This window comes from Melopsittacus undulatus, chromosome 7 (genome assembly GCF_012275295.1).
Source record: "Melopsittacus undulatus isolate bMelUnd1 chromosome 7, bMelUnd1.mat.Z, whole genome shotgun sequence".
Lineage (NCBI taxonomy): Eukaryota > Metazoa > Chordata > Aves > Psittaciformes > Psittaculidae > Melopsittacus > Melopsittacus undulatus.
This window is the reverse complement of record NC_047533.1, coordinates 44,423,986-44,447,097: the sequence shown is the minus strand read 5'-3', so window position 1 is coordinate 44,447,097 and position 23,112 is coordinate 44,423,986. Positions and strand designations below refer to the sequence as shown.

Genomic DNA, 23,112 nt, shown 5'->3' with positions numbered 1-23,112 from the left:
CTAACATTCTTGTATTCCTTTCTTTTCCTTGTGTGTTGGGTGGTTGTGGGATGGATTGTTCCATTGAGGCATTTCAGGAGCTTTCAGTAGAAGAAAGATGCACATCCAGCAGAAGTTAGTAAAAATGTACTCGAGCAGTTCTATGATTGTAATCATACTGGCACCACAGAACAATCCAAGCTGGCCACCTACATCAGCTGTAAGAGAAGGAAATAAACATCCTAAGCATTTTTGCTTAGTCTAACATGGAAACAAAACCTTGTCAGGTTCAAGTGCTAAATAAATTCAGTATAAAAAAATCCATTGCTTTAAGAAAACAGAATTAATATTCTTAAGAATGTTTATGAGAAGACTAATGTGTTTCTTAAAATTCTAAATAAAGAGGGTAAACAGAACACATCCACTGTGAAACAGATACTTAAAATATTTCCTGTTTCTGTCTTTTTAACTATCTTGCACCTCCTCCCCATGTTCTCCCTCTTCTCTCTGAATCCTGTAAACATCAGTATTCTTACAGTCCTGTGTGTGATACAGCCACAAACCAGTGCCAGACTTAATTCTTACTCTCAGCTGCTGTCCGTACTGTGGGTTCTTTAATGGAATGAGAGGAGAGAGTACCAAAAATGATCATGGGGCAAACATGATTATTACCATTATAACATAAAGGGTATTGCTTTCTGTTTAGAAACCCACGTAGGCTATGACTCGGGAGCAGAGAGAATAGAAACCAGGTTTGTTTGTGTGGCTTACTTTAGTTTAATTATTAATCAGCAGTAAATAAATGTTAAACATTCACTTACCAAGCAACTCAGATATAGTCAAGGCCTTCTGCTGCTGAGTTATTTTGTAGCTCAGATCACTATATTTAATGTCAATACTCACAAGGTTCTGCCTAATGACAAATACATACAGTCTTACTAGAGACATTCAGGACTGTTATTCACTTTCAGCAATGTTCACATCAGCATGGACAGAGTCAGGGAGGTGTGATGGTGTCTTTTAAAGAGCAATTAGATGAGTGTTACCAAAATGAGTTAAGTGACTGAAGGAAAAGGTGTTCTAATACCAACAGTTAGAACAGAAACTTATCAGAGGAGTAGATCTTCAGGCTGTGCTGAGAAAGTAACTCTAGATCTGTACTGTGAGATAGACTTGTACTTTTTAAGGGTCACAGAGATATGCTTTAGTGGAAGTGTCAAGCATCCTGAACTACAGCTGATACAGTGCTTGAAAGCGTAGTCTATTGCTCCTGTGTGCAACTGCTGTTTAATTGTGCTTATTTCAATAAGCGTGTTTGTGCAGAAGGGGCTTTGTCCTATATGTGGATGTTTAGCTCTATCCTGTGCTAATAGCCACATCTACCTAATTATTACCTAGTTACCTCATCTGTAGATTATATTCTTGCCTGTTGCAAAAGTGGAAGAGTAGTTAAATCTGAGTTGGAGCAAGACCAGTGAAATCATTCAGTGTGAGTAAAGGCTCATCTTTGATATGTCTACGGAAAAAATCTGCCTAACTCCTGAACAGAATATAAACATAACGGTTGTGGAATAAACCAGACAAAAAAACCACTGATTGCAAACATAATGATGTGACCTTAAAGAATAAAAGTGCTGATTATTCTTCAGAAGTGCAAACAGCTACAGATTTTTGGCTTGACAGTGATAATGAGCTCATTAACAATATTCATGGTAATGAAATATTTGCTGTACAAAATAATCACTTCTGTCTCTTTAGATGATAGTTCTAAAACTCAGGTAGCACTGAATAATAAAAATAGTCTCATTTTCATAACTTTTATTATTAAGACTTCCTACCATTGTCATGGAGTTGCTAGCAGAATTATCCAAATAAATATTTAACTTTTTCCTCCTTACATTTTCAGAAAGAAGTAGATTTCAATATTTTATAGTTTGGAATAGGTACTCATTAATACATGGGCAGGAATCCTATTGGTTAAGGCTTGGTAACAGGGGAATGCTCTTTATTTTCACTTGCTTAATTGAATAATTACTGAGTTATGCATGATGTTTACAGACAATAAAATAATCAACAAAGATAATAAGGATTAATACTTTTGCATATAACAACAGGTTTGATTTTCATAATATTCATTGGAGACAGACTTCTTAATAGGGCCTGTAGCAACAGGACAAGGGGTAATGTGTTTAAACTAAATGAGAATAGTCTCAGACTAGATATAAGGAGGAAATTTTTTACAATGAGTGTGGTGAAACACTGGAACAGATTGGCCAGAGAGTTAGTTGAGAGTAGTTTCCGATCCCTGGAAGTGTTGAAGGTCAGGTAGGACAGCCCACTGAGCAACCTGATCTAATAGATATCCCTGTTTATTGCAGCGGGTTGGACTAAATAACTGTTCTATGACTCACATAGTTACTGGTCACATATAAACATATGTAGATTGATGGCCTCAAGAGTAAGAAAAGTGAAGTCACTGAAACAATGAAATACTCACAGATATTTCTTTAGCCAAATTTTCTACAGTTCTTTAGAAACATATTTCAATGTGTTGACACTATGAATTCATGTAGCATGTCTTAATACTTAATTGCACTGTTGACACCTTAGTCTGTGAGCCCGAGGCATTTCAGGCTATAAAACTGTAGTAAATGCTCTTTGACCACTAGATAGAATGATTTTGAGTTTGAAAGATACTATTTCTGGAGATGTAATACTTGTTTGCAAAGAACTCTGGCATCAATTTATTATATGGTAACTATAAGGCATGTATGCTCTATTAAAGCATAAGCATATACGATCTCTCTTCTATGAAAATAAAAGTTTGTAGATTGTCAGCTCAATGCTCCTACTGAGTGACACAACATTATGCATAACAAGTACTAGCACCATTTCCTCTATAAAAGGTGTAGTCAATACTGTTGAGACATTTTTTCACGCTAAGCCTACTTCTTTTGCTATGTAGTTTTTCAGTCACACAGAACTGTGCTATTTCACTCTTCTGCTGTCTCATAAGAGTTAATATTGTACTAAATATATTCTAAATAACTTCTATAATATAAACAGTATTAGTGGATTCTACTAACAATAGAAAAGAATAATAAACTTGTGACATTATTGCTACACTAAGACCTAACTCATCAGTACTTATGGAGTTTCCTTTGAGAATGGGTTGAGAGAAAGGAAAGCAACTTAATATAGTATCTATTTAGGTGGTTCATTGACTTCAGTTGTGGAAGGGTGAAGATCTATCTTCTCTATTGGATGGATTGTTCATGTGGACTGTGGATAGATTTGATAACCTTGGCCTTTATTTTTATTTACAGAAGTGATCAGAAAAACTCACTTTGTTATAAAACATCAATAACAGAGTAGCTAATTGAAAACATTACTTTTTAATTGCAGTATCTATTTTACGTTATTCACAAAACTTAGATGTATCCAAGTATTTTAATATATATGAATATGTATAAATCTTAGCCAATTTTGTCTAAGATTTTTTGATCTCGGAGACAGCATTATTAGTATCTCACATAAGAATGTATTTTTTAAAAGTCATATTTAAATCATATGCTCTGTTAGTACACTTAAAAAAGTAATTGACAATTTCTCTATTAGACAAGGTGTTAAGCAAAGATTACCTGATGTATTCTGGGGTTTTCTTCAGTTTTGCAGAATAGTATTTTATAGCATTTTCTCCTCCAAAGCTTGAATAGGTGACAGTAGTAGGATAATCTGTTTCTTCACATGGGGCAGGGCAAGTGGAATTGTGGGTTCCTACTGTACATAATCCTTTCATCTCTATATCATCTGAAATTTCAGGATGAAGGATTGTCATAGAATTTCTAAAAAAAAGTCCATACAGCTTAAAACCTTCTTTTAAAACTTACAAAATAAGTATCTGTAACTGGCATTTGGGAAACTGGTGCACAGTAATAAGGGTTGAGATTTTTATGTCGTTTTTTCCTGAAGAAATTCAGCACCCAGAAGTATTTCCTCTTCGTTAGGGATTTATGTGCGTATTATTTCTCATTCAGTTAAACAGCAGGACAACGGAACACTCCATGTTCTGTGCTAGCTTTCTGATTACGTGCTTGGGTATATAGTCCTTGGTCTTGGTGCCTTGATGTCTGCCTAGCTCGTTTTAGTGCACAGAAACAGCTTCCAGAGCAATGCCAGTTGCAGTTTACTATATTCTGATAGCTACATAAAAATCTTGGTAAGCTAATTCACTTTACCTTAACCCCTGCCTGCAATTTGATAATTGGGCTTAAGACAACTAAGAGGGCTTAGGGACAGCTTTTTTCTTCAAATACCAAAGAGAAGTCACAAGATTCTGCAGGTCTGGCTGCTCATGAAGTTGAGGAGCTATTCCTCTGATGAGGCTCTAACAGAAAGAAATCGTTACAGAAATCCAGGAAACCTGGAGAAAATTAATGTAGAAAAAAAATGGTAAGGCATAAATGTTTCCTAAAGCATAAACCGTCACCCAAAGGTATCTGGTACTCTGAGATGAGTACCATAACCTCCTGCTTGTGATGCTGTGTTTGTCCTGGTGTGATTGTGGCCATTGTGTTTTTGGGCTTTTGCAACCTGCAGGGGAGGAGATATTTCAGCCTGGTAGTTGATGATTTGAGGTGCTCTCCAGGGATGATGCTAGTGTGGATTTTATTGATAGCCAGCCTTTAGGGTTCCTAAAACATATGCTCTCACCAATGGTAGGTCCTGCAGATAGTGCTGTCATTTGAGATTTTCTTATCAGATGTCTAACCTCTCCTGCACTGTAAAAGGAGACTTAACCCCTAACTTGGGGATCTGGGGATGCCTACAAGCCAGGCTCCCCATGTACCATTGGTGCCATTTCCTTGTGGGGTGCAATCCTTAAGAAGACTTTTGGGGGTTATTTTCTTATATTGCTCACTGATTTCACTGAAATTTGGTTACAGTATATCCATTAAGTCAAATAATATACGTATTTCCACCATGACAGGCTGTCAAAGATTGTGATTATATAAGGATGTGAACTTAGTGGAATATATTTCAAGAGAGACACAGGAGAAATAATCATTGTTCCTAGTAGTAGGTCTTGCCTGAATATTGCACACACCTAATCAAAACAGAAAAAAAACCCTGCACAGGCCCACCAAAACTTATTAATCTACCTGTTATCTTAATCATCCATTCCTTTGGGAAAGTCAAGAATCCAATGCAACTAAAAAGGAGGCCTTCCAGAATTCATGAGAAGTTACTTCTCAGACTACCAGTTGCTGTATTCTCCAGAAAATCTTCTGTAGTCGTTTACAGATTCTATATCTATTGTGTGCACATTATTTGATTACAGAAATTACTTCTGTTTGGAGCTCATTGAAAACCTATAATTCATTTTACTATTGAAAAGGTAAAACTTTAAAGTCCAGCGATTTTGAATTATGTTTTCTATCAGCTGGCAAACCTGTTATTACTGTGCTGTTCACTTTTTTGTCACAAATGCAAAGAATACAACGTTGGAGCTAGACAGATGATACTTTGAAGATGCAAAACAGAGGCTTGATAATGGAAAACAGACTAATTGAACGCTCTTCTATTTTACACCATTTCTGATTAGTAAAATTAATTCTTATGTTTGATTTTGTGATTTGTTGGGTTTTTTTGGTTTTGTTTTCTAATTAGCATCTGATCAAAGTTCTATTCTCGTCTCTATTTGCAGAATATTTAATGAACTGGGATGTACTCAGTTTCAGTACTATTTTTGGTATTGTTTTAATTGATGGGTACTGTCTGCTATTTGGAATTGGCTTAGAAAATATGAAGTTATTACTTACAGACTGCTGGATAAACACAATTGTAATACTTTAGCAAATCGCATTCTGTTCCATTTCCTGAAAAATATACAGCAAACTTTAGGAACTTCAATTAGAGCCTAAGCCTTAGCTCTATTTGTACCTAACTGAAATATAATTTCATCGAAGCCTGCTTAGCACTTTGTGATTATAATTATACAACTGAGAAATCAGTTTGTTTGGGCATGATGCAGTTACCAACACCAAAAGGGGCATATAGTGACAAAAGACAACAGACCAAGCCAGGAAGCTTGCTGTTGGAGCAAGCATCTTCATGTCTGCCAGCCAGAACTCTTTGTGTTAGCTTGCTGATGCAGGGAATTTCTGGTTTTCTGTGTGGAAATAAGAAAACGAAGTAGGGTAGATGGGATTACACCCATCTGTGATTACACCCATGTATGATTACACCCCATGTGTTTCAGCAAAAGTTTTGAACTTCACACAAGAGTTAATTGGAGACCTAAGGGGTAAAATGGCACCCAGAGCTAACAGTAAACTTTTCCGATTTCAGATGACCTTAGTTTTACCCATTTTTTCCCTTGCATGAAAATACTCCTTTGCAGTTTGGCACACAGTTAAAGAAGGCATTGCCCTCATTTATCTAACTGCTACTATATAAAGCTCTCACCCTGGGTAGGGAGTCCTAGATGTAATTTGCTTCTCAACCCCCTTTCCATGAGAGTTTCCAGGAGACTGCCAGCCTCCTTTCTAAGAGGCTGCCAAACAAATGGACTGGAGGTCACTCATTAATGGGTCTCCCTTAGTAAAAACATTCTACCTTGCTTGGGAATATTTAAAAATATATTGAGTCAGAAAGTGGAGGCAGGACAGTGCTTTCTTACCCCCTAATTGTGAAAAAAGAGCTGTGAGAGCAGAGATTTGGGTTCCAGCTCTTGCTTTAGAGAGAGGTGACATTATTATCATTGCTTTTAATGCTGAAAAGGTGGGAAAGAGGAGACTTTCCCTATATCCTTTGCTGTTCAGTAACAGGTGAGGACTCCTAGCAAGATGATCAGTGTATGGTATGATATTCCTGAGAAATACCTGGAAGAATGAATGGCAAACAGCCACACCAGTCCTGTATGTACCGGGCTTTGCATTCCTGCAAACATCCATTAGTACTATAAATCCTGTGGTAGCGAAGCTTTTTATCAGGCTTGCACTGTCCCCATGGGTATTCTTGGATAATTGACTGTAGGATAATAATAACAGAAGATACGTATATATATCTATATAGTCTCAGTTTTAAATTTAGCTGTTATTTTCTCACAATTTAAAGTACTAAGGAAGCCTGTTGAAGACATAAGCAGAAACATTGTGAGTTAATTGGAGGCAGTTACAGGTTATGCTTTTGGGATTATAAAGTCAACTCTTCTCACAGCGAAAGTAGGACTTGATCAGAAAGCCTAGTGCAGAAGGGTAGTCCACTCCACTTGGATTCCACTAAGAATCTGAGACAGCATTAATGCTAACAGAATATGCCTTGGTGTCCTTGTATCATTATATGTCAGCAAGACTGTAAGATGTTAGGGAAGAAAGGCTGATTTGAATAGATTCTGATTATGACAACCAGTAACACCTTCCTCTGCCACCTCAAAATTGCAGTAATTTTGTTTGTGTCTGAAGGAAATGTTGTTTTTAGGAGTGACTTTGACATGATAAAATACTTAACTTCTAAAACATCTAACTCATGGTCATACTTCAGAAGAGAAGTAGAGACAGCAAAGACCCGTATTTCCCCTTGACGGACAAAGTCCTTACCTTCAGCTGGCGGACTGCAACCTGTGCATGCATTCCAACTGGTGTTAGTAAACCTAAACCATCAAAGTGTGGAAGCTCTCTGGGTGAATGGATATCAAAAGTTACACCAGCATCAGTAAAACCAAGAGAAGGTTCATCGGTGAATTGTTCCTGATGCAAAAAGAATTATTTAAAGTAGTTTTGGCTCTGCTTACCATCTGAAGCTTTAGCTATATTTAAAATGGTGCTGTGCTTTTTGATTTGGTCTTGTATCTCTAGTCACATTTTAGACAATTTACAGAAAAGTATAGAAGCAAACTGACTTGAATTTTCTTTGCTAATGGTCTCTGTGGGTTTCCTTCCAGTTACTATAAAATTCAGGTTTTTTTTTTTATTCCTTCTGTCATCTCCAGTTTCAAAAGCAAAAAGGCATAGATAAACATTAACTCATAACTTGGATATTCTCTCCTTTTACTTGCAACTACCCATCACATTTCAGCAAACTTTCCATTACTCTCTCCAGAACCTGTCACTCCTGTCTCATAATTCCTAGAGAATAAAAGTGAACATCTAAATCATTTATCATTCAAAATATTAGTTTTCCTCACTGACCTCACAAGGTGATATTAATTTTCTGGATTTTATTGCTCAAAGATAATTCTAATGAGGCCAGAGGCTATAGTGCAAAGACCAGATCTTAGCTGTCATTGAGCACTTACAGCTGCTGCAACTAAAATTCAGTAATGCTTTAGAAGCTGGCACCAATATGACCTCCCCTGCTGGGCCTTTTATTAAAATGAATTTATGTCACCCCAAAGTGCTTGTATAAAATGAGATTACTGCTCTGATGACATGTTTTAACTGTAGGTGAACTGTGCATATGTACATACACATTCACTTGCAACTTTCAGAACCATTTAGCTGGGAACAGACTCAATAATTGTGACTTTTAAAACCTGTGTTAGATCTTTCCTTGAAAATACCCTCTCACTCATAAATGGTCTTCACATGGAAATTTGTGCTTGAAATTCTGAAGGTCTGTGTGAAACCAGCCAAACAAAAACACAAATCCAAACCAAACCAACTCCATTCAGCTGTAAGTTATTACATGATTTGTGATTTATAATCATTAGGATAGTTGTACCTGTTGGACATCAAAAAGCAAATGTAAGCCTCTTCCAGACAAACTCACTCTTGCTGCAAGATCATTGTGATTGAAAGTAAAGCAGTTTCCATATTCAGTGAAAATGTGTTCAAAATCCTTCAATAAAGGAAAATAGGGAAGAGTAAAAGGCAAGAAGTTTCCATAGTGAATTACAATGCAAGAGATGGACTACTGGAGTGTTTGTTTTTCCTAAAGGCAATGCTAAATATTTCAATCAGGAAAGTGCTAATTGATGGAAATATTCAGAAGGATTTCATCCTTTCTGTAGGAAATGAAGTTTAAAGGTGAAATTTCACGTTGTTTATTAATACCTGCCAGCTGCTCAGAATCATTTAATGAAGTCTCGTTTTTCTATATCTTATAAAAATTATATAGCTACATTATATAGAAATATATATTACTATTTAATAGACATATTCAAAACCAACTTATTTAATTTTTTCAGTAAATGTTCAGTGAAGACTGTTTCAAATCTAAATGTCACGTTACACATGAAAGTATAGTATTTGCTTTAGTTTTAGTTATTAACACTACTATCTTTCAGTCAAGAGGACTCTCCAATGCCTAATTTTACAAGTTATAGCATATCTAAAGGTTATATCTGAAAGAATAAGGTCCTGACTTTTCTGTTCACATTTTCTATTTAAGTTGGGAATTGCTCTATGGAAGAATTGACATAAAAAAGACAATGATCATATTCTTTGGTTGTTGCCCAAAATTCCCAAAGCTAGCCTATTTTCACCTCATTAATTAAAATTCCTATGGAGTCTGCATGCAGTTACCCTGGCTGTCTGTATTCTTGACCTCAAGAACAAAAGTAGGCAATCATGAATTGCAAAAAACTGTTCAAACTGACCTTCATTACAGGCTGTTTATGGACAAGGTTGTTAGATACAGTCTGGAGGTTTGACAGTTGTCAAAGGCTGCTATCTGTGCAGAAGTGGCACTGGATTGAGAGCAATTTTGAATGAAACCCCATTTTACAGCTCAGGGAGTCCTGCAGGCTATCCCTACATTTCTCCCAGTGGGAGAACTGCGGTCCTCAGAGTAGTTTAGAGCGGAAATTTCTCCATTGGTATGACTGTAAAGGGACAACAGGGGGGAGTAGCTGGCAAAGATAGGTATTTCAAGTGGGAAGTGGTAAAAATATACTGCCTTCTCCTCCATGCTACTGTTTTAGTAAAATAAACATCTTTACCTGCGGGTAACATGGCTTTCCAAAAAAGTCGCATTCTAGCAATGTGCTGCTGTTCAGATAAAACCCATTTTTTTTTGTAAACTCTTTGATACTGAAGTTCTGGTTCCCAAGAAGAAAATCATTGAACTCTTGAGAATATTTATTTTCCATAGAAAAATTGTGGAGTACTCCAGACACAATGTTCCAAATTAAAAATATTATCTTGAGGTTGCTTACTGCATGAGCTTGGAACCTGTCAAGAGAAGGAGAAAAAATTGCATCTCAAAGCTCCTCTTGCCAAATCTGTGACACAATTTGTTGTCTTCTTGCAAAATGTAGGTGGTTCTTGCCCACCACAATGCACTTTGGTCTCTACAATATAAATATATATTATAAATTCTATATGCTATATTGTAAATATGTATTATACATTATGTATTATAGATATATATAATATGATATACATAGAATAAAAAATATAGTCTCTATTTCTAGGAAGCTATTTTCCATATCTGAAAACAGAAAATGGACACCTTCCCATGGCTATTCTGGTCAGCCATTGAACGCATTTCTGTGGATTCGCTGTCTGTGTAAGACAACAACCAGATTTGTAGAACTGATGAGAAACTGAACAGTTATATTTACATGTGGGAAACTAGCTGGGAGGAACCATTCCTTTCAAAAAAAGGTGTCTTCTATCACTTATGAAATCCATTTGTAAGTGCATTTGCAGTGCTCTCATATACCTGCTTTACTAAGGCACTACACCCCAGTGTAGAGACAGTCTACCTTCCCGTAAGTTCTGTGGCTTCATCTGTGGTCAATTTTGTGCAATATAACCCAGGGTGGCTTTATGTGGGGCAATGCGAGGGATGCAAACAGTTCCAGATATTTGAGACTGGGACTTCTAGCTGATTCTGCCAGGGAAAGGCAGAAGATTAAGGAAACAATGGGGGAGAACTTTCTGTATTTCTAAAACTGTTCCTAAATTACGCATTTGCTCTAAAAATCAGGCCGTAGGTTTGTAAACACAAAGTTTCTACATTTGTATGAGGTTTCTGCTTGAATATCTGTTTGCAAATCTTGTGGTTTAGTTTTAACTTTGGTGTAACTGATGACTGTCCCTTAGTTGCTCTTCATAAGCCGCATTTGTACATAGAACACCACCAGAGGTGCTTTTATTCCAACTTATCTTTTGAAATTTAAAATGTTGTAGTGCAATTGTTCATCTGAAGGGGAAGATTAAAAAAGCAACCTCCTACTTGATTCTTGCACTTTCCTCTTCATTTAAATTTCACGTGGTGGTGTGGAAGACATGCCCCTCAGAGCCATATTTATTTTATGTGATTTGTTAAGGCATGTTGTTGAAGCCAACTGTTTTTAGATGTAAAGGTATTGCCTCTAAAGAGCAAATAACAAACATAATTTTACCTGTTCAAGTTGCAGAAAGTCACAGCAGGGAATTGGACATTTTCCACATACTGAACTACCACTGTAGTTGTGGTTGGCCAGGTGAAGTAGTAGATGAAGCGACTGCAGATTTGCCATATAACAATGGCAAAACAGCCCATGACTACAAACAGCCACAGCACTTTGCGAGTCTTGCTCTGAGTTTGAACAATATTATGCACCCCGTGAAATGAAGTGGATGAGGCAAACTCCTGATGATAATTCCTTCTGTCATCCAAACGTGGCACCAGTTTCTTTAAGTACAATTTTATCTTTTTCAATATTCCTTAATATGGAACAAAGTGAAAACACATTTGTAAAATTAGCATTTAAATGACACTTACAGGAAATCTCATAATTTTGATATTGGAAGCAGTTGTAAAATTTTTCTTTAACTGTAAATTCTCTCTTTAAGCAGTGAACTTGCTTCTGAGGGTATAAGAACTGTGCGCTGCACGATGAGCTCAGTGCTGACTGGGAGTAGATTATACCTTGCAGTATTTCAAGTGCACAAATTTTTAAGCACATTACTATAAGAGGGTAGCTCCACTTCTGTTGAAAAGATTGGATTTTGACATACCTCAGTAATATAAGCACCAGAGGTTGCTGTGAACCTACTGTAAAAAGTTGAGCATCTCCTTTTTACAGTAACATCCCATTAAAGGCCTGGTCCTTCTTACTTGCTCTGAGAAACTAGGTAAAAAGAGAAAGCTGTGGAATCATATTAAAGGAAAATTTACTCTTTCATTATTAAAAGTTTTTGGATAAAACTTGAAGTTACAGGTTCAAAAGGAAATCTACTGTCTCGATTTTTAGGCTTGTACATGTCTGATTCCTTAACTTTGAAACAGGAATGGTTTTAGTTTTCATTTATCCCACTTTTCTGCAAAGTGATGTTAAAAAAAATATTTTTAGGTCTAAGTTTAAAACCAGTAATAGTAACGAATATTATCAGTACCTGGAAATGTAGTAATCTTTTATGCTTGTTGCTGAATGATCTTTGGACATGGATTTGAACAAAGTGTTCTCTCAAGACATCCAGATGAGGGAAACTTAATAAGGCCTTTCCTGTATCTAGTTATAATTGGACCAGTCTCTTTGCAAAGTGCTTAATTTTCAGATTGTTATCTGCTACTTTATTTTGTCATTAAGAAAGTCCATAGGAGCCATAAATTAAAGAAAGTTTGTGAGACAATAACTATTAGGACTTGAAAATATGTTTAGATTAGCATTTAACAACAATTAAATGCTTCCCTGATTCAATTTTTTTTAACCAGAAAATAGATTTAATAGTGTGCCATACATGGGAGGAAGATATTATACCCTTTATAAGACTGATTTACTTGAGGCTATTACAGTTGGTCAGAAGATCAAACTGATGTAAAAAGGTCATCTGCCAAAGCTATTGTGACCACATCAGCAATCTGGGATGCTGCTTTGGTCTCTGCACAGTCTGTGGACTGTGATAATGAAATCTCAGATGATGCTAGATTTCAAAATGTTTCTGAAATGTTTCTCTTTAAAGATGTAAGAACTTTGATCACTACTGATTGAGTTTACTGAGAACCCTTTTATCGTCAGTTTTCTGCTGGAAAACTGTTAAAGTTTCTCTCCTAGCTCTAGTGACTACTGGATCCCATTGCAAAGCTGTTCACCCACATGTGCCTTTGTCTGGTTTTAGGCTTCCTTCTCACCAGTGCGTGTGGACAAGTATTTTGCATGCTTCTTAAGTAACAGCAGAGCAAACTACATTCCTACCATGAGTCTGCATCTGCTGTCCATAGGCTCAGGAAAAGTGCTGTGTATGTTCATTCCTCCTACATACACTGCGCTAGGTAAGAGAATGATAGCATATCCCTATATAAGAGTGCACTGCCATCAAAACCCATTAGTTAGCTTAATCAGCAGAAGTGTAATTTAGCATCTATGCAAATATGTAACTAAGTTGTATTTCAGCTGTTGTGCATAGCTACTGCAGTAAACATACTTGGTTTTATCTGATTGTGAAATTTTTGCTGTTAGTGCATAAGATTATCTGATATCATATTGCTGCTTTCGTTGCTGTCTTTCCCCAGAGGAATTAGCACTACAAGGTGAGTGTATTTAAGAATCCTTACTCTACTTACAGTTTTCATTAGAAAATGCTATAATTTAAAAAAAAATAGAAAAAAGATTTTTAACTGCAGAGGATCACATGATAGATTTCTAGTATGAAATTTCTCACATGTGCTGGATTGGAAAACAGTATGAAATATGTGAATTAGGAGTAGCCATTTGCTCTGGTATTTGGTCTATTTGAGGAACAAGTACATTCCAGTGATATATAATTAATAATAGAATGGTTATTCCAGACCCCATTTAATAAATAATAAAATAATACACCACAATAAGGGGTGGGTTTGAGATTATAAATTATTAAACCTTCATCCTATGCAAAGCTTGGGCTGTGTGTATCTGGAGTAAGGCTGTGTAACCAACACAGATGAACCAGCTTTAAGCTGAGTATCCAAGTTGCTGCTAGAGAGACAGTAAGGTCTTGCAAGACCTCAGACATATTAGAAAGGTCTTGAGAGTGCTATGTTCTTTTAGTACCAATACAAAGTACATTTAATGTAGGCACTAAGCTAAATAAAAAAAAAAAAAAAACTTTGTCAAATATGTGCATAAACCCAATATTTATAGAAGATCCAAAGGGTAGAGCATGGATAAGTAAAAAAGCAAAGAGGTAACTAAATGAGAGGAATCCACATATAGGAGCAAATCACACTTGGAGCCAAATACAGAACATAAATGTAAGAACTGTAAGGTAGCTCATATGTTCAGGATGTGCTACAGATGCTTTGCCTCAGGAAACCCTGATTACTGGAGAAGCCCCAAGAACCATCATGGTTAGTAAGAGAAATCTGAATTTCCAGTCAGTGTTGTTAAAGAAGAAATGAGTTCTTTGCATCAGGGACACATGGCCAGCGACATACTGTTATCAGTTTATATAAAAACCTCAGAAATTCACAGTATCTTTAATGTTAACACTGTAAATTGAATAATTGAATTTAAAAGGTTTTTTAATTTCACTCAGCAATTAGTTGGTCACAGTCTATAACTGCTTGCGTAGGGAGCTGATAGATAACAGTAATAGGCTCTTTCATTTAGTGAGTAAAAAAAATGTAACAGGACCTCGTGGGAAGAACTGGAAGCTAAGCTTTTGCATAGCAGAAATAAGGTACAAAATTTTCATTTTTATATTCCCAGTGTTTAAATGTGATTGGATTTTCATTAATGAACATATTAAAAAAGAATGGCCTTTTAAAATATAGCTCATCAGCAGCAGGAGCTCTTGCCTGGAAGGAGTTGTATCATTCAGAATAGTAGTTGCCTAGTTAAAACTGTGTTGTCTTTATTCTAAATGCACAAAGGACAAATAGCTAGAGGCTTTTCCTCACCTCTTAAATAACTGTGTGATTATTGTTTTTTTCTACAAGCTTTTTTCATCTCTCTATATCTTGAAAAATGTACACTACTGCTATTTTTGGACAAGGTTAAAACAGAAACAAGGCAGATTTTCTCATTTTGGTTGTCAGTCCTGAAAAAAACCTACCAAAATGTAACAAAACTCTTGGTAAAGCACTCTAATATGTCTAGTCACATACCTTTAGCATCTGATTGAATGAATCCCCGAAGCTGGTCCATGGGGCTTTGCTTATTTCAGTGAGGAAGGAATGGATAACAAGCTGCCTTATCACTGTGATCATTGCTAGGTAATGGCTTTTATAGAAAACTAAATGGGAGGTGATGCTCAATAACACATAACACTGGGCAATTTACCTGCCAGGGTTGCTATGTTTTGCCTTTAAGTAAAGTGATTTGCAACATAAAAGAGATTATTTTTATGACAGGACCATATTTATATACATTTCAAGTAAGTATTATAGTAATAATAGTACAAGTGCAGCCTTGACTGGTATATTGCATCACCTTGGAAGTATTTTCTGTATTTTTGCCTGTTATTTTAGAAAGACCAGTTATCTAAACTAAAATACTGTGCTGTTCAGAACTTAATACATTCTCTTTAATTAGATAAGGAGCGCTTCCTACTCTGGAGGACAATGAATGTCTGCCACTAGATTCCCACCAGCAGCAGAATTCAGTTCATCCACACTTTGGATAGCTGTCTTCATAACCAGCTCCAGATTTCATGTTCTTGTGGGCTTTAACAAAAATGAGCTGTTATTCCTGAGAACTGACCCTCTGGGTGAGGATGAAAATGCATGCAGAGTCAATCATTCCAGTAACCCTTAAGATAAAGGACAGAGACTGCTTTTATCTTAGATGTGTGGTATGATCTTTTTGAAGTTTGTTTCAACTTAAAATCTGAGCATCTAATAGAAGGCAGTTAAAAATACAAGTAATTTTAGACCTGGGCTGTGCTTGATTAATGCTTTAGAAAACAATAATAAACTCCCCCTCTGCACATTCCCTCTCTGATCCAGTTCTTTCATTCACTCTCTTAGTAATGGCATATTTGATTGCCCATAGTGTTCTTGGGTTATCAGGTATATTAACTTGGTCCCTCAGTGCCTCACTGTCTAGTTGTTTGCCAACAACTTGGCAGTTGTTTTCTGGCATGTTGTAAAAACTACAAGCAGCAAGCTAAAGCACTGAACTCCGTTTAGTCATTTCTGTGTGACAAGCAGAAGATATTTGTACTTGGTTTCTTGGAAATCCTAGCTCCGTTTGCCACTTTTGCCTCACCAGTGAGGCTCTCTGCTGGGGCTAGCTTTGCACAGCACTTGTGTTCACTCAAGCAGTGAAGTGCTTAACAGTAAACTTTTTCAGCATCTGTATGTAACTAAACCACATCTAGTGCTCTGATGAGCAGTGATTTGCAGATCTGTTGAGTCCTATTAATGCAAACCACTTTAATTCACAGTACCCAGATGATGCCTCTTGCTTGAGTTGCTTGACTTCTCAAAGCAAATTATGTTGGCCTTTATACCACTATGTGCATACGATTAAGGAGTACAAACTGTAAGTTGCTCTCTAGGCAGCAAATATGATTCATCCTACTCGTGTTTGCGGTAAAAATTCTGTGAGTTGTTGTCTTACAATGAACCTTTATGTAATGCTTTAGACAGACATGGCTTGTTTGTCTGGTTGTGTTTTACAAAAGAAAGGGATTTTAAAAGACTTCTGTATTTTATAGTCGTTTTACCGTAATTCTGAAGCAAACACTAGGGGGCGAAGACCAACCTTGTATTTGTTCATCTTTCCCAAATGGCCTGCACAAACAGCTTTCAGATGATAAATTGGTCACAGCCAGCTTGGTTTGTCCGCTCAGTTCTTGCAGTGTGTATCTGGTTATCTGAATAACACATTCCCTAGTATTTAATGCAGCAAAGGTTAGGAAAAGCAACCAATGAAGAGGTGGTCATGATGGCTTTTGTCTACCCATATTGTAAATTTTATACTCAAAATGTCATTCCTCAGTGCTGTTCAGCTCTCCTAAGGTGCTAAATTTAAACAAAATGCTGCAGCCAGCATAACTACACAGCTATTTGCTGAGACAAAGAAATAATGTGTTTCTGATAAAGATATTTCTTTATAGCTTCATTGCAGCAAAATATCTCATAGGAATTCTTGTGGGCTGCTGAGAGAAATTACATATGTACAAGCATAAATGATATGTTCAGTGCATACTTAGCTTTCATTGGACAATTTTTTCCCCAGAATGTTAAAGTGTTTCCTTCCAATTTACATTCCATTGCACTAGGCTCTGCAAGTGCTTTAGCAACATTAATGCTTCTTATAATGTTTTGCTTAGCTCTCTTTTTTAATAGAAACTTCTCAATTATTACCTTCTTTTAAGTCAGATCAAGGAATGCATTTGCTAATATAGCAGACAGCAAATACTTATACTCAATTTATAAAAAGTACACTAGCAAAAAAAAAAGAAACGGGCAAAAAAAAGTGACCACCATCTGGACTCTTTTAATGTATTGTCATTGCTATTTCATGGCAAATGAAAAGCTGGCATATGTGAAACATGGTAACTAATTGTACATGCAAGAATCTGTCTTGTTCCTTCCTTCAAAGCAGGTATTCCGGTGGATTCAGAAATGGGGGAAAGGGGATGTAAAAAAGGGCCTCATAGATAGTTAGAGGTGGGGACTCATTGAGTCTGTCTCTGCATCAAGGCAGAATCAGCTATGACTGGAGAAATTATAAGCTCTCCTCAATTTTTTGTAGTGCTCTACAGGTACAAGAAATGTCTTTATATTTTGTTTTCTGATGTCTGTGTTGCCAGAATTTAAACTGGTTACTCCTTTTCTCATTCCCTTGTATATGGAAAATTTTTATTACTCTTCCCTTTGAAGGAAAGGTATTTATCACTTCTGCCCCACAGTCCTCTCTTAGTTATACAGGTCAGGTATAATTCTTTCCATCTCTCTCTTAATGGGCCATATTTTCTATGTTAATTTGTTGTTCTTGCTATCATTTCCTGAGCTAATACCAAGTGGTCTTCATGCTTCTTGAAGAGTGGTACACAGTACATAATACAATGGATTATATGGAATGCAGGGATTCCATGCCATATAGAAAGTTTCCATTTAAAATTTCCAGTATAAAATTTGCTCTTTTCACAGTTTTGCCTGTTGTTGCTTAAACATGCTATTATTGAATAATTGAAAAATCCAGGTGGTTTCTAAAGAATTTCTTATTTGCTAATTTGGTTATCACAGCCAACATTCAAAAGTGCTACTCTTTGCATTACTGAAGCCACACATTATTTATTTCAGTGATTAAGATATTTCTGAATTCCAGCTCCCATCTAACAGCATTCTATTCACCTTCCAGGCTGTTCATTTGTTAATATAAGTAGTGTACAACCTATTCCATCATGCAAGTCATTAATGATAATATTGAATAGGATGAGATTAGCAATTTTTTTATGAGCATTTGCCCTGAACCAGCCCTCTGAAATCTCTAGCCGGCTGTCCCATGGAGCAGACTGTAGTACAAGTTGAGCCATGGAGGCGAGGTTGTAGTTTATGGCTCCAGATTTTGACTTCACTGTACCTGACATAACAAGATTCAGTTTAGGAGAGGAAAAACAACAGCTTTCCTGTACTAAAGAATTGTACCTTGCAATGTGTGGCTGCAAGGCATTAAAAGAGTTTTCCTTAGAACAACTCTGTGGCATGTGTTTAAGATACATGTTTTTTTCCTAAGTTTATAGTTTTGGCTGATATTAACACATTTCATACATGAAAAGAGGTAGTTTTGGGAATAACAGTGAAAGAACATTTTCTGCATACTTGGGAAATAATTACCACTCAGAACATGGAAAGATAAATTGTTCCTCCTGGACAACTCAGAGAGCAGACTGCTTCATTGTCAGAGCACAGCTTGCAGGCAATCTGTGAAAGCACAGTCAACATGAGTGCTGTTTGTTATATTGAGAAAATAGAGGGGTAGGATGACCTAGTGGTAATCTAGGAAGAGTTCCTTTTTGAGCACATCTTGGGGGGGGGGGGGAGATTTGGTACCAGCATTAGCAGGGTCAGATACTGTGCAATGTGAAAGAAATCCTGCTGCATTCCACTGAGCCACAAACGATAGACAGTGGGGTAAGGGTATTGTGCTGGGATGTGTGAAACATAAATGGAAGTTAAAGGTATGGTGGGAAGTGATGACAGATTTCTTTGTGTTTAAATAGAAAAAATACAATTAAGATAAAACAAATTAAGATCCTTGCAGCTCTATCTCTTTGTAGCTTGCAAGACCTTGAGCTCTGTTCCTCCCCCATGTACAAATGTCTGATTGGATTATTAATATTGCATCAACTTCGAGCTTGTTTGTTTTAGCCTTGAGTCACTAAGCTTTAGTTTTTTTTTAAAACTGACTGTTAATTTCAAATGCTTGTTAAACAGCAAGTCCAGTTTTGAAAATCACTTGAGCAGAGGACCTGTTTTGGTGACAGATTTATCTTCCTCTCTTCTTTTTATGTGTCTTTATTCACCTATCTCTTGTTATTTTATTACATTGGCTGGGGAGGTAATTTTGGTTAAGTGTCGTACAGCAGCCTACGCAGTGAGGGTCTGACTTATGCTGTGCAATTTGAGTTGTACCTTGTCAAACAAAACATACCCATAGTTTCTGTTCTGCATTTCACTATTAAAATTGTGCGTTTGGTGTCCAAACTTTTTTAATTGCCATGATTTTATGGAACTAACAATGCTCACATCTATACATTGAAAAGATATTTGCCTTTTGAATGCTTCGTCTCAAAAATGTCACAACAGAATCTGCATAAGTGCAGGGACTACAAAAGTATAGCACAGTTATTTGTCATAAGCTCATAAGCTGTGACTTGGCACCAAGCAGAAATGAAAATTACGTGATTACTTGGCAGAAAGTTTGAAACTAGCACAGGGAAATACTCTTTCATCTGATATGTTCCTTAATTATAGAAGTCATTGCCGCAGGCTGTGGATTCACAGAAGGGTTATTAAGTGCTAGGACCTGGGTATCTTAGGAACTCCTGGGCTATCAATATTGGAAAGTTAGATGGATATGCCGGGGAAATTATCTTGTTGTAAGCTTGCTTTTTAGGTTTGTTTTATTTTTTTTGTTTTTTGTTTGCTTTTAAATGTTTGATTGTTTGTTTTGGTCTAACACCTCTCCAAGAAATCTGCTACATTCTAGTAGAAACTCCTCAGCGTGGCATGACCTACTAGGATCTTTTATCTAACTCGCTGAAGCCACTGTTTTGTAGGTAGAAGCCATTTGCGGTGGATAACTCCTAGTCTGTAATTCTGGTACAAGCACTGGGAAGCTCCAAGCGTCACTTGTTTGTAGCCAGAAGGTCTCCAAGCAATTTGTTCAAGTTAATGAACACTGCAAAAGTGCATTGATCTGTGATGATTTTGTAATCAGAATGAGATTTTGAGCAGAAGAATTGGTGACACCATCCAAACCATCTGTGTGTGCCTTAGTTTGGGTTTTTTTTTTTTTGCCTCCATAAGTGATTTCATATGGGATAACTTGAGATTTGGCTTGGGTGAACAAGTTACTTCTAATTTAGTCACTTCTAATCTAACACTTGTTGGATTCATGACAATACATAGGAGGTCATTCTTACTTACCTGTCCTCATCAGGCTAGTATTTTAGATATAAAGCTCCAAACAATAAGAACATGCAGACTCTTGACTCCACCTGTATCTACAAAATACACTACTAGCCACCTCCACCTTTCATCAGACTTTGCCTTGGCCAGGCTAGAAGGAGGCTCCATATTTGCGTGTATGAATGAATCACTTCTCTCTATGTAAGTTCAGTTTGTTTCCGCATTGCAACCCTGGTGCAGCTGAGATGAACAAAGCTACCTCAGCCATCCCATGTCCACCTGGTTAAGGGGGGGGTAAACAGAAAGGGGAGGAGGGTGGATTAAGAAGGGTGATTAACAATTCCCATGCTGGTCTTGAAGGCCATGACAGTTCATTTGATGGTCACAAAGTGCAGTTCTGTGAAGCCATGTTTTTTTTTTCTGCTGTGTTTGTCTTGTATTCAGCCCAGTCATGAAACAGAGCGTTCTCACTGTCTGCTGAAGGTTAGAGTCCTCTTGATAGGTTTCTGGCATGAGCAGAAATCTTTCTGTCTGACTTTCATGCTTTCAAAGTAAATAAACAAATAACTAAATGAAAGCTCAAGGTCACATACACTCCTGGTCTTCATGGCTTTGCTCAGGCATTCACAGCATGAACAGCAAGTTGTGTGTGTGTTCATGCTGAACAGTCAGAATCACATCTGCTTCTATGTGATTCTGAGTGTTCAGCATGAGGAAGGGAAATGATGGTGCATTCTGAAAAACAAAAGTTATACTGTCAATTAAAGTGAAGGTTGTGTTTTGCTTTCAGATGTATACACATGGAAGAGCTTTTTTCATCAAGACTCATTTATGGTAATGCTAGTGTAAGGAGACAGCAAAGCAGCTGTAAAGTCTCTGTCAGGGCATAAAGGCTTCTTGCAAAAATCAGGTCCCTACACTGAGTCCCAAATTTAAGCAGCATGGCAGAAGCAGATTTATTTCTAAGGGTGTTGCAGCCGTGCCAGAGTTTTAGACTCTAAGCTGACCCAAACCTGAAGGCTCTTTTAATCTGCACTGTCATCTACACTGCTAACAGACAGTTTCATGATTTTGTAGTTCAAGTCACTTTTTAAACATTCTTTTTTAGTACCAAGTTAATTACAGACTTGTGAAGCCTTACTGAGATCAGGTGAAGGCTGCCAGTAAGATGAATGAATGATAGTTCTGTATTGTCTGTGGTTTTATTTCAGGGGTTTTCAAGTCCTCACTAAGACCTTTTCTTCCACTGATCTTGATAGTTTGAGATATGTTGTAGCTGGGGAATAGTTAGAGAGCAGAACTCAGCTAGTGTGAGATTAAATTTCCCTGAATGGTGTCAAGGATGATATTATCCATAATATCACCCAGCTGTTCCGGAATTGGTCAGTCTACAGAGTTTGCTCTGGCTAGATACATGATGCAGGTAGGAGTTATAAGCTTTAAGTCTCATACTTGTTTTTTGCTTCTCTCTATAAGACTGGTGGTCTCATTTGGTTTGCTTGTTTTTGAGGTGAGGCAGGGATAGGTAAGGCTTTTGTTCAATAAATCAACATGAAGCCACTCCCAACATTTCTAGTTTTCAAAGGGAAACATGGACTGTTAAATTACCATAAAATTCTGCAGTGCAGTATCAGATCATACCAATTGAATTTATGTACATTTTAGATTGAACATTTAGTTCAGTTGAGGTTACATATGAGAGAAAAGAGCAAATTATTTCTGGTTTGTGTACAAAATCGGAGAGTTCATATACTTTGCCTGGTAAACATAGATTTGCATTTAATGCACAGAATATAGTCTGATATTCATTATACAAATATATACAAAGTATAGAGTATATGTTTTAGAAGCAAAAACATTTTAGAACAAATTTACTAGGTAGACTCTTTTCTTAAACACATATTTGGGTTTTGCTTTCCATAAAAACCCAGAGCTTGAGCTTACCATCTTCCTTCTGAATTGCATATGAAAGTAACAGCTTGCTTACTTTTAATTATCTCTACCATAAAAAGGAATTATTAAATTGTTGGAGCTTTTCTAGGACCTGAGTGAATATTTTGATAAGCATTCCATGTATTGACAGCACTGCAAAAAGTATTTTTGTTTCTTATTTTAAATCAAAGCATGATGTTGTACAAACATGGTTAGAGGAATATATTTATGGCCCAAGTGTGCCCTTGAAACAAACGGTTAATGTTTCTTTCCCCAATGTCTTTGCAGTTTTCTGATGATTTGCAGAATCATATTTTTTAATCCTCTCATGTATACCTTGAGGTTCTTGGTTGCTAGCGAATTACAAGAGAAACTGATGGAAAACAGATGTTGGTAAGGACTCAGACACACTTTCCTCTGCAAGAGGATCCTGGGGATAGCAAGGCTTTCTAACTGCACCAACTCAAGAGGGTTGAACTGAAGAAAGTGAACATGGTCATAGAGCAAGAATGATGAGATGTGAATGCAGATGCAGGTGGATTTGGATTGTCAAGTTTCACTAGTTACTAGGCTTGTGTTTTTTAGGATGGAGGCGCTTTGGGACCAATCAGCTATCACACATGTAATCAGAGTCTGAATATGTTGGAAATACTGGAAATAACTTTCTAAATTGTTGTAGTCTGGCTAATTTGATTGACTGAAGCT

At 36.8% G+C, this 23,112-nt stretch overlaps 1 protein-coding gene across 1 annotated transcript; it reads right to left on the bottom strand.

Moving 5' to 3' along the window:
• Positions 1–15,037, bottom strand: ASIC5 (acid sensing ion channel subunit family member 5). The gene is made up of 10 exons (XM_005148934.2): positions 14,998–15,037; positions 11,333–11,636; positions 9,923–10,154; positions 8,704–8,820; positions 7,581–7,730; positions 6,864–7,011; positions 5,802–5,858; positions 3,621–3,789; positions 801–892; positions 1–197 (listed from the first exon to the last, which is right to left on the bottom strand). The coding sequence occupies exons 1-10, from the start codon at positions 15,035–15,037 to the stop codon at positions 1–3; spliced, it is 1,506 nt and encodes a 501-aa protein (XP_005148991.2).
• Between the last annotated feature and the right edge of the window lie 8,075 nt (positions 15,038–23,112).

Excerpts from the sequence above, each read along its gene's own strand:
- ASIC5 (XM_005148934.2), bottom strand. The coding sequence starts at position 15,037 with ATGGACCAGCTTCGGGGATTCATTCAATCAGATGCTAAAG. Across the intron at positions 7,731-8,703 it reads TGCTTTTTGATGTCCAACAG|GAACAATTCACCGATGAACC; the intron begins GTACAACTATCC and ends TTTTTGCATCAG. Across the intron at positions 893-3,620 it reads AAAACCCCAGAATACATCAG|GCAGAACCTTGTGAGTATTG; the intron begins GTAATCTTTGCT and ends ATTTGTCATTAG.